Source organism: Gymnoscopelus microlampas (genome assembly GCF_963454915.1).
Source record: "Gymnoscopelus microlampas genome assembly, chromosome: 4".
Classification (NCBI taxonomy): domain Eukaryota; kingdom Metazoa; phylum Chordata; class Actinopteri; order Myctophiformes; family Myctophidae; genus Gymnoscopelus; species Gymnoscopelus microlampas.
In genome coordinates, this window is record NC_139941.1 from 26467284 (window position 1) to 26479783 (window position 12500).

Below are 12500 nucleotides of genomic sequence, written 5' to 3' on the forward strand. Positions count from 1 at the left end.
ATTGTCTCCACTCTCCCTCATCCTTGGTAGCTATTGACATCTCTCTATTATAGACCTCCAAGATTCTCTGATTCATAGCAGAGCAAGGTTTTATAATATTGTTATCGTGTTTATTTCATGCATTCTAACCCTCACGTGACAATAGATAAATGCTTTTATGCAACAAAACTGTTGTGTGTCACGACACGTAACGCAAGTTCAGGAGTTCAGACCATGGTGGTTGCGAATGGCAAATGTCAGGGCTATGTAGAGTCTACATAGCCCTGACATTTGCCATTCGCAATCACCACTGCATAAATACACCTGCGATTGCATGACTCACCCGTTTGTTTTACTTCTCAACCTACACCTCCCACCCAACCTCCTCCTTTCTCCTCAGTCCCCCTCGCTCTCTGCTCATCTCCTCTCGCACCCCCTCCCTCACTGTAGGAACCCACAGGAGTGCAGAAAAGAACCACAATGACTCGACTGCAGCAGAGCAGAACCACGACGGCCGCCAGCTCCTGAGACTATATCCCCCACTCTGAGTTGTGTGCTTTAACCAGGTCCCTCTCCTCACCAGTGAAACCACATCACTTTTCATTCTTGCGTTAATACACCATTTACCCTTCAGCAAGGTGTGGTATTTTACAAACGAAACAGAGAATATTGAAGGCATAATATCCATGTCAGTTTCTCCCTAATCTCTCAAGAACAGATTCCGACCTGCGGTGGAATCTGTCGGAGCGGTTCGTCCTAACCAGTGCGCATTGGCTACAAGTGGGCGTGCCTTCAGATCAGGAAGTGGGCCGCGCTTTACCCAATCAAATGTAGTGGGCGGGATTCACGTGTCCATCCACCATGATCCACCCTCCCCCCCTCGAAACTAGCCGAAACTAATTTAACAATAGCGTCCTCGGAGCGGACAAAACCACGGAAAGATATTCACATTTTAAATTACTCGTTCATCATAGAAACAAGTGGGCTTATAACCAAAACCATCCATGTTCTCTGGGAGAAGTGGTGTTAGTGTTCCGTGTAGAAATATTGTTAGTGGGAATGAAAACATGGTCGCACCAACCGGAAGTGATGCGCTATAGGCAGACATGAAACCGGTGTTTCCCTGCGCTCTAGTCTAACATTATACTCCTGCCAGACTCCACAGAATATCAGAAAAGCAGAGGTCGCTGTTTTTCATTTTCTGTGGGGTCTGGCTACGCGAGACTAGTTTCTCCCTAATAAAAGGCTTAGAACTAGATGATAGATTATTACATATACTGCCAGGTTCTGTTTGGATCATTGCTGGACATCAGTGAACTGTTTCAAGGCACTTACAGCACAGTAAGTATAGTGTTTAAAACAGGGAGCAGACATTTACATGGCTGGAGAGTCCAGTGGACTTTCCACTGAATTATTACTTTCATAGTGCCTTTCAGTGCGCTGGAAGCATACTTCAGAGCGTACCAGGCCTATCTTGTAGACAACATTTCTCATGGACAGGTCACAGGGTATCAACTTCTATTAATTTGTTATCTCCAACCGATATAATTTTACATAATTTTGTTTGACCTGCTGTAGATGTTGACATCTCTGCACCTCACTTCAAAGGAGCTCAACTAAAAAGGGCAGTTTTGAGGTTTAACTGGGTGCAGAAAGAAACATCTGCACTCACTGATAAAAAAGTTTTGGAGTCTTTAATTTTAGGTGTCTTCCGCAGCAGCAGTCAACAAAAACGGACACGTTTCGATCTGTTGGTTTTCTTCAGCGTTTCTGATTACTATGCTAAGCGGAAGTGACATACGGTATAGCCCATTGATCGTTGAAACAATGCAGCTGTGTCTCATTATTGAATGACATCATATACAATACAAAACCAATTACATGTAGAATACATGACAAAGAGTGTCATATATTACAAATCCTGTCCTGTACAAAATCTGTCTGTTTTTGCTGACTGCTGGAACATTAAAGACTCCTAAACTTTTTTTTTTAATCAGTGAAAGTGGATGTTTCTTTCGTTGTGGACGACATCTCTGTTTGATTGTGGGAGAAAATTTGTTTCCGGGGATTTTCTACCATGACAGGTGCAAATCACCAGTACACCATTGTAGCTTCTGAGACATAGCTTAATATAGCACAGAAGGCTGGAGAAAGTATTGAATTGGTTGGTTGAGCAAGACTTAATGTATCATCAGACAGGGTTTCCTTTGACCTGCAGGACTGTCAATGCCTGTTAAGAACCCTATAGCGTTCCTATTCTGGCGGCGAACACTTGGCAAAAATAGATGATCTACAAGCTCACTTGATGAGCTATTATATGTTGTTGCTGTTTTTGGTAAAGGGATTTTGTAAAGGGAATAAAGGAGGGGACCAAGTATAGAGGGTTCAAGTATTTGAGTTGCTATGTTTTATTTTCTTGTATGCCAATTACAAATAAAATTATTTTTGACTACATTAAGATTGTTTTTGTACTGCTTTTACGAGTTAAATTCACATTAATCTCATAAATAGCTATAATGCTATAATAAAACATCCGACAGCCTATACAATGTCATGCTGTGCTCTGCTGTTCATCACTGAGATAAAAAGAGAGACCAAAAAAAAAAAAACATCAATAAAGAACTACAGCGGCTTTAATCTTGTGTGATTGTCTGGGATGCCTGCGATCAAATGGCGTGGATCAAGGTTGAGTATCACGCTACCTCAAAAGGAGGTCAGGAGCACGAAGACTAACAGTGACATACAGCACTTGTCTCTCTCCTATTATGTGTGACATCGAGTCGATGAGATATCACAACTGAGAAAGCAACACCTCCTGGATATTGACTGCCTTGATCACTGACTGAAATGGGAGAGACAGGTATATTAACCAGTGACATGCCTCGCCCTAGCGTGCGTATGTGCGTGCGTGCGTGCGTGCGTTCGTGAGTGAGTGCGTGAGTGCATGCGTGTGCGCGTGTGTGTGCATGTGTGTACAGTATGCACGTGTGTGTGTGTGTGTGTGTGTGTGTGTGTGTGTGTGTGTGTGTGTTGTATGCATAATCTTGCATACCTCCATGTGACTGAGTGTGTCCAGAGACTATGTGCACGTTCCTCTGTAAACGTGTGTGTGGGTGTGTGGGCACGAGTGCATGTACAGTGCATATGTACGTGCGTGTGAATGAGTGATAAAAGAGGCAGCACAGACACTGACCCGTTCTGACATCTAATATTATTCTGCAGGAGGGAATCGAAATCTGACGAGGGTGAAAATCCATACTGCACAACGATGGCACAGAGAAGGCTGAAGTTTATTGTCAGAGGGAAAGACAGAGAGAGAGTCAGAGAGACTGAGATAGACAGAGAGAAAGAGGGATGGGGGTGGGGGGTCCACTCAGTTAAATCCTCAGTGTTCATTTAAGTGTATAATGGAAGCTATGGGAACCCCAACACTTGTTTTAAACACCTTCAGAGTAACATTAACATTGTGAGTTTGTAGGTCGGCTATTTTCGGTGCAGACATTTGGTGTAGAGGGAAAAAGCAGGGGGACTCCTGCGGGTCTCCACTCAACCACGGAATTATATAGGTTTGGTTTTTTTAAGTGGGGTTTTGTGAGAATAAAAGATCAGTTCTGAGCCTTTGTTTGACATCAATACTTAAGTTTAGGGGTGTTAATGTTTAATAAATAGCTACCATGACATATCTATGTTCATTCAACTTAATATAATTAAGCAATTATTTTCTAAACATCTTTCTACTCTATGGTAAAACAAATCATAATCATGGAAATGATAGTAGAGTGCAAACATTTACAGGGGAAAAAATACTCAACCTTTAGATGAACATTTCAAGTCATAGGCCCCTGCTTGAAAAACCTCTCATTTCATGCAAGAATGCAGTTTTAACCATTATTACCTTCAAGACGCAGAATGTACAGTAAGAATACTTTAACCAGTATTACATTCAAGACATAGAATGCTAAAGCACTTTTTTTGTTTAGGATTTAGGACCATTACGCTGCCACCAGCGACGTCACAGGCTCTCAGTAGGTGGGGGGGATGGACTTTCGGTGGACGCATGCACGTGTTTTTTGGGTGGATTTTGTTACATTTTTCCCGTTTTTTGGTTACTTTATTTCGGTTTTAAGGTTAGGGTTAGGGTTATGTTATTTAATTCTTATTTTTGCCTGATTTTACCCATTTATTATCAAAACAATTCAAATGAATTGATTTATTTATTTATTTTTGCAAAAAGTGGGGGAATCTGTGAGAGTGAGGGTGTCGCGTCGTACGCACAGTTAATGGCCGTGACGCCCCTGGTTGCCACACATTAATGTATATGACTGCAATATGTGGCAATCCAGCACAATAGCTACTGTATGTACACTACTTTTACATTCCATATACTTTACGGCAACTTATTTCTCTCTGCATACTGTAGGCCCTACTACAGTATGCAGAGAGAAATCAGTAGAATGTCAATGCAGTGAAGAGAAGGGGAGAGACGATGCTACACCACCAGAGGGCCCCCTGTCGTGTTCAGCACCGTGAGAGGGCGACACATACAGTGAGTATGTGGAAGAAGAGAGAGGTGGTGCGGTGGGAAAACGAGGCAAAAGAGAAGAGAAGGAAGGAGACAGAGGAAGAAAAGCAGGCAGAGGAGGGGAGGGAAAGAGACGAACACTTACTAAGACATTTAGACATTTATTTGGAATGGAAATGGGGACAAAGGAGAAGTAGGAGAGACAAGCTGTCAAACAGCGAAAGAGAGAGAGAGAGAGTGACAGAGAGAGAGAAAGAGAGAGAGAGAGAGGATGTCAAATGGAGAGAGACACGTATCAGAGGGGAAGTACTGCCTGTACCCTCCCTTCAGTCACTGTGGCCGTGCACTGCTCACTGACACTTCAGAGGTGTCACCTCTGTCATGTAAGATTCATCAAAAAGTGTCCCATCCAGCGCTCTACATAGTATGGTATGGATTATTCCTGTGCCGTCTAAATTGCAACCGCAGGCTAGATTGCCACAGTTTAGCGACCTCACTGCTTAAGGTCCATGTCAAATATGGATGAAACTCAGCCGGCTGGGATGAAATTCACAGCTCAGGCGACACTTGAGTTTATCCGGGTGAAAATGACCCAACGCACAGAGCGGAAAACTATGCCTTTCAACACGTCACAGAACGGCTGCGTAGCAACAAAGGCGAGACATGCCAGGAGCAACTTCTGTGTTTGAGCTGACTCTCTCCCAAATCCCCACACTCTGGAAAAATCCCAGCAGGACTGACTTTATACAATTTTGTTTGCTGAAGGTGTTCTTAGTTGGGAGTAATGTCAATCTATTAACTTAAAGTGTAGATGAAATGGTATTGGGCCTGATTCACTAATCTGGTCATAAATAACGTGTAAATAAAGTGACTAAAGGAGGGTGTATTTTCTCTAAGCAAAAACTGCTGTGCGATTCACCAACGGGTGAATCCCTTAAATGTGCGGATCACATGTGTTCCTCATTTTTGTCTGATAGTCAGAGGCGCGTGCTCATGGAGATCATTTGCATTCTTCCACGGCCCATTTAGGACCATAAAAGGCAACCAGGAAAATCCAATGTCAGACGAGAAATGTCATCATGTTGCAAAATGGACAGATCTACATTGCTAACAACGCAGCTTCGTGGATAAATATCATAGCGGCTTTCTGATCTGGTTAACGAATCAGTCGATTATCAGTTTTATAAGGCCCTTTGCATCCTACAGAAATCAGGAAATCTTCGTCCTTCAGTTTGGGGCTAGATTTCCCTCCTCTACCTCCGCCCCAGCCCTGCGCCCCTTTACCTACACTTGATTATGTGTCTCCCTACTAGCTAACAAAAACAGAAAATGAAAATCCCCACAACCGATAACATTTCCTGCACGTACACCACTTTTTATATTAGTTATATATGCATGCATCTTCTGTTTATGGCAAGCGAATCAAGAGAACACACACACACAGAAACATGCACGCACGCACACACACACGCAAGCACACACACACACACACACACACACACACACCATCTTCAACAATAAAATGATGACATATTCATGATGCTGGACACAATACTAATTACACTAGTTATTCATACTTGAGAAAAAAATAAAAACCTGCCAATGGCCGAGAGTGTTAATCTGTGATAATAATATTATGGGCGCACATAAAGTGTGCTCATGCATAAGTGTGCATGCGTGAGTGTGTGACTTGTGAGCTAATGCTCCTCTTGGTTATGTGCTTGTGTGTGTGCTTTATGCATCTCACAGACAGCGCACAACACTTTACCCTACGACACCCATCACTGCAGAAGTCTGGCGCCCATTCAAGTCCCAACGCTAATATATTCCAACGGGAGAGCAGGGGATAAAGTGAAACCTTCAATGGGAGGAGAAGGGTAATGCATACGGAGGCTGTGATGTGTGCAAATTAGATGTAGCGTCAGGTATTTATGATACAGGGTAATTATCTAGGGGATTAAGTGTTTAACTGTGTGTATGTGTATATATTTATGTATCATTAGCCTCATTTTGCTAGATTTATCCCAGGAAACACACACAACACCAGAGTGTGCGCTGCATGTCAAAAGCGAGGCTGAGATGGACCTGTACATGCTGATTGAAAATAGGCTATGGATACTCCACCTTATAGGAAGATATATCCTATAAATCCAGAGAAATGTATATGAAGGGCATACTAGAGTAGCCTCCACTAAGCTCTCTCTGTCTCCACCTGGTGGATTTGATGAATGGAAGCTCATCAGCAAATGATCGAGTCACTTCTGTAAGCAAGCGTCAGTTCCTTGAACCTTTTTGAAATCAGTAACTCATTGGCATGGGGTTTTTAGATCAATTTGAACCTGTGAATGAGACGGGAGCTCTCATCTCCCACCAACAAAGGCACTCAACCTCCAGCAGCATAAGACTATGGTAGTAATAATGAGTAGCGTCTGTATAATATAGGGCTATGTGGAGATGGTCTGTGTGGCAGGGAGCTGTTGATAAGACCACACACTTACACATCTTACCCTGGTTAAGGACATTATTAGAATGCTTAAAGGTTAGCTTAAAACAGAAGAGAAAAAAAGAAAGATGTGTTCACAGAAGCTTGAGGTTTCAGATCGTGGATCTTTACATTATGTTGAAAAACCCATATGTTTAACACAAAACAGAATGTGTTGAAAAGATGTAAGTTTGCACTGAGCTCATCATCATTAACCATAACATCGGCGATGATTAGAGGTATAACATATTGAGCGATACCATGGAGTGATGATGTTCCTAGAACTCGAGAAAATGGCATGTTGGTATGTAAGGACTGTTAAGTATATTCCAATATTCCATTAGCCTGTATCGTACGTGTCTACTGTCTAGTCAATCTTTTTAATACCGTTGACATATTTATTTATATTCTAAGCAATAGGTTATTTTGTATGCTAATTTAACGTGCTACAAATTTCAATCGATTCCAATCAATATTGTTCTGCCATAATTCCCTGTTGCCATGGTAAATCCCATTTGTGAGTTGAGAATAATTTGTTTTGTATCATATCTCACAATGTGAGTATATGTGTTTATTGACAAAAGGCTAAGCATTAAGATTAAATTATGATGAAAAACCAAGCTATTGATGTGTGTTGTTTTGCATGCATGCTGTACAACCAGTGGTGCTATGTGGCCAAGATACATTCTGAAAATATTTGTCTTCGTGCCACTGATGCCAGTTTGTGAAATAATTGAAAATCACCATCATTAGCATACAGATCCTAGTAATTTAGCTGTAATATAAGATTATGTAAACCTATGGTATTTATCACATTAAAGTTAATACCTAGTTTTGGACCCCAGGAAGAGTAGTCTTCACTGTGGTGAGGACTAATGGGGATCCGTAATAAACAATAAACCTAGTTATATAGGTGTAAACTCAGAGTATAATAGGAGAAGGGCACAGGGTGGGATATGTGCGGACACCCTAGGGCACCATACTGTGTCAATCCGGGCCTGAACCAAGCCACTTTACGGTCTAGCTTCAAAACTACGTGGTATACCTGGTGCTGAATTGCCCTGTTGTTGAAATGTGCTTACCTTGCTTTGCCATGCCTATTGAATAGCCAGTGGCTGCAAGTTGTCATGTATTGTACAGCTCAAGGAACTTAATTAATAAATATAAAAACTGTATTGTGCAGTTTTAAATGAATGATATTATGTGAATAGGCATGCTAAGCATGTGTATTTTAGTATAAAAGGCTAGCTCCATGGAGTGGCCAGGGATGTATTCATTGCTACTGAAAAGGGGAGACAATAACTTCAACACACTCAAGGTGACGTGATCTCAGACATACAGTAATGCATCAACCTCAAGGTCAGCATTATATGTTTCTCATGGGGAATATAATGGCAGAGGCTAATAGAGCACACAGAGAATACAGTAAAATCCTCTGAGAATGTACAAACATTATGTACATTATGTAACCAAAGGATTCCGTATATTTGTTCATTCTCAGAGGTACAAATGGATTCATTGGCACTGACGATTTTACTGTGTACAGATAAAAAAAACAATAAGCAAAGTGGTGATCGTGCCAGAACCTACTGCCAACCAAACCATTGTGCTCCTCAATTGGGATGGACAATGATGAATGTGTTGAAAGCTTTGCACTCAATAACACATAATGCAATTGTGGATCCTATTATTTTGCAACATGTCAATGCATCAATCACACATTACGCCTGTCCTTTTGTCTTTGCCGTGCTTACTGTGCTGTACGCGTTTGCATTTCGAAAAACTACAAACTAAATGAAACTACAGATCAATGAAAACAATGAAGCCCTTACCTTGCGAATGCCTTCCTTTGACTCCTCAACATTGTTGTCGGCCCCTCCGGTTCGGTTGATCATCCTCCACATCTGGGCGTACATGGGGTCCCTCTCGAAGGGGTTCATGGCCTTGGAGCGCACCTGATCGTACACCGCAGAGTCCAACACTGTACCGTAAGGCAGCTCCGTCTGCTTTGATAAGTCCTGGAGCGATCTATAGGGACAGATGGCAGAGGTACGTTAATGTCTGTGTGTGAGTGTGTGTGTGTGTGTGTGTGTGAGGTTTTAAACAACAACAACAGTAATAGAGTTGAAGGTGGCAGTCCAGTGAAAATGCTGAGGTAACAGGACGTTTTGGTAAGAAATTAGTTATTGTACTGTGCTAGGAAAACAGAGAGACTGTCAAAGCAGAGTAATTAAAAAAACACTATTTTTTTTGCTTCTAGAGGTTTTGTTTTGTTTCTTCTCCGTCCCTCCCGTTCTCTCACTCTGTCTGTCTCTTTCTCTCTCATAACACTGCCACCTCTAGGGGAATATACACGCTATTGTTAATTACAATGCTACGGTGCTTTGGTTGCCTCTCAACTCGCCAGGCCGCAGAGAAATGTAATGGAGAACCATTACAGGAACTAATTACTGTTTGTTTGTTTGTCAGGCAGCTACAAATACCCCACCCATGTATTTGTTGAAAACGTACGATTGTGAACACACACACACAAACACACACACACACACAGACACCACACACACCACCCGCGGATGTTTTAATGGAGAACAACAACTGCATCTTACTTCATTACTTCAATGGTACAATAAGCCACAACGGCTGAGAATCACACAGTGGATTTAATGATGGGTAATAAAAGAACTAAAAGAACAGTGTTGTTTTGTTTGAATTACTACAAGGCTACTCTCTCACACACACACACACACACACACACACACACACACACACACACACACACACACACACACACACACACACACACACACACACACACACACACACACACACACACACACACACACACAGTTAAGCTTCATCCCCACAAATGTACTGCAATTTGCGCGCATAAAATACCCAAGCACCAGGATACCTGAGCACACATGCACTTGCATCATGTATGCGCTATATACTGTATATGGATAACACGTTCACATATCATCTTTTATTAGAGGTCATTATGTCATGGTTCTTGCAATCTCGCCATCTTTCCACCCTTCCCCGGCCACCTCTCTGACCTACTCCTAAAAGGTTTTTAATGAACTTAGGCATGAACATGAATCTTTTATTGCCGTCGGTTAATCTTTGCTGTGCATAATCTACAGTACCCTGCCCACTGGTTCCTTGCATGTAGAACTGTATTGTACTGTATATGGGAGTGTATATGTGTGTCTGTGGATCTTCAGCATTCTCTTTGAGCAGCATTCTCTGAGGTTTACAGCACAGGCTGTGTCCACGCATGTGTGTGTCTCTGTGTTTGCACATTTCTGTATATCATTTACTTCTATAAAGCCTGATTTATACCGATCTACAAGCTTATTGAGCGGCTATTTTGGCAGGCAACACCGCTGAACGACGGTGTATAGATTAAGCAAAACTACCATGCACACTAAATCACATGATTTAAGGTGATGTGAATCAGATCAATCAGGGTACCTGTTCTATTCAAAGTGATATGAATCAGTCTCAGACTCAGATCAAGGCATGTAACCAAAAACGTTTGGGAATAGTCTACATAAAACATTGTAAAGAGGATTTGTTTTCTTTTTTCTTTTCATGCTTTCTTTCCTTTCTTCAACTTTTCATGCAGGGTAAAAAAAAAGACTCAGGTTGGAGCCAGTTCTGCTATAGAGAATCATGAAGGTTGACATTGAGTATATATGGGCCCTCTCTCGCTGTAGCCTTATCCCTAAACGTATTTGACATTTTTTTACTATTTTGAAATACATTTTAAAATAGTTCAAATAGCCGATCTACAAGCTCACAACGTGTCGATGTAGATCGGCTAGTTGAAAGTGTTTTTTTAAAGTGTTTTTTTTTTTAAATAGTAAAATATGGCTAATATAAGTTTAGGGATACGGGGTAAGGCGGAGGGCAAAATAGGGCCCTACTGTATATCATCATGAGTCACAGGGATCTAGATGAACACAATAAAAAGGACTCCTCTCTTCTTTATTCTATTCTATTTCATAAGAGTCGAAGTGAGGACAATGAAACTTTATGATGAGGGAGTTCGGTTAATGAGGGGGCAGGACGGATTTAATATCACTCTGCAGTCTGAATTAAAGTACAGCTGCAGTCAAATCAAATGCAGATTGCACTGCAAAGTAGCTTAGATCAGCAGGATGTATCGCTGTTTTGAATGCAAAGTACGCACAGTACATTGTGCAGCCTAGATTACTGTCATTTACAAACCTAAGCTATGAGTAAAGGAGAAGGCTTTGAATTTCAACCCCAAGTGCCGGGCTATATTCCCTTTGTTGAGAATAAAGATATGTCAGGAGTCAGGACCCAATGTGTATAACTATAGATAAGGTTGGCTTCTTTTATAATCTTTTATCTTTTATAAAGCGACCTTGCTAATGTTGTGCTATCAATAGTAGTAGATCTCTGATTTCCTTTTCTTTTTTTAATATATCTTATTAGTACTGTATATCTTATCACACCCCCGCCCATGTGGAGTGGGTCTACTCTTTTCGCCGGTGTCTGTCTGCTTGTTTGTCTGTCTCTCTGTCACAGTGATAACTCTGACAGTTTTAAGCTCAAGGTCACAGCACAATGTTAAAATACAGTACATAGCATATGTGCCATGGGTGGGTGTAGCATGTCTCTTGAGTGCATTTCTAGTTTTGGAATATATCCTCAGTTATAGCTGATTTTGGATGCACATTTCTACTGCTAAAACAAGGGCCTGTAGTGGCTCAGTCAGGAGGCAAGTCGGTCATCTGGGAGGAAACCACAAGGCACCTTCAGGAGCAGTTAGGGGTTCAGCGTCTTGCTCAAGGACACTTTGACCTTAATTGATGTAGTTCGTTCCTCCAGCTAGTCCTGAATTAGTGTTTCAAAATATCCTTGAGCAAAACACTGAACCCCTAACTGCACCCAACGAGGAGTTTGGTGCCGTGCATGGTTGCCTGGTGTGTGTGTGTGTGTGTGTGTGTGTGTGTGTGTGTGTGTGTGTGTGTGTGTGTGTGTGTGTGTGTGTGTGTGTGTGTGTGTGTGTGTGTGTGTGTGTGTGTGAATGTAAATGTAAATGCAGACCCTTTAGGGCCACATTTATCCAGTCTGTGAGATGACAAAATAAAAGTTACATTTAAGGAGAGGGAAAAGGCTTCATGGCTTTCTTTTTTGTAAAGTGCCTGTAAATGTGATGCACAGTCCATTAACTTCCTAACAAATGCCTGCTCAGGCATTGCAGGCAGGTGTGCTACTTTAACAGCAACCAGCACTTAGTATGGACACCAGCTACAATACCTGACAAAATCCTTAATCCGTATTCAAAGCCCAAACAAGCACATTACAACGGATAAACAGCTAAAATATGGGGTTAGGGTTACAGTACCTTTTCACTCTTGGTTTGTCTGTCAGAGCTCAGATAAACATCAGGAAATGTAAAGTGAGCAGCACTTTTTGAATGTATTTCGAACCTAGCAAGTCTAGCTCTTGTGTGCTTACTGAACTGTAAGTAGAGATTGATGG

The 12500-nt window shown here is 41.7% G+C and overlaps 1 protein-coding gene across 1 annotated transcript in view; it reads right to left on the reverse strand.

Moving 5' to 3' along the window:
• grid2 (glutamate receptor, ionotropic, delta 2) overlaps positions 1–12500 on the reverse strand; it is a gene marked incomplete at both ends in the record, with an annotated part of 761628 nt that overhangs the window by 76871 nt on the left and 672257 nt on the right. Inside the window, 1 exon segment of the mRNA XM_084053861.1 lies at positions 8816–9011. Coding sequence (XP_083909987.1) covers positions 8816–9011 — 196 coding nt within the window.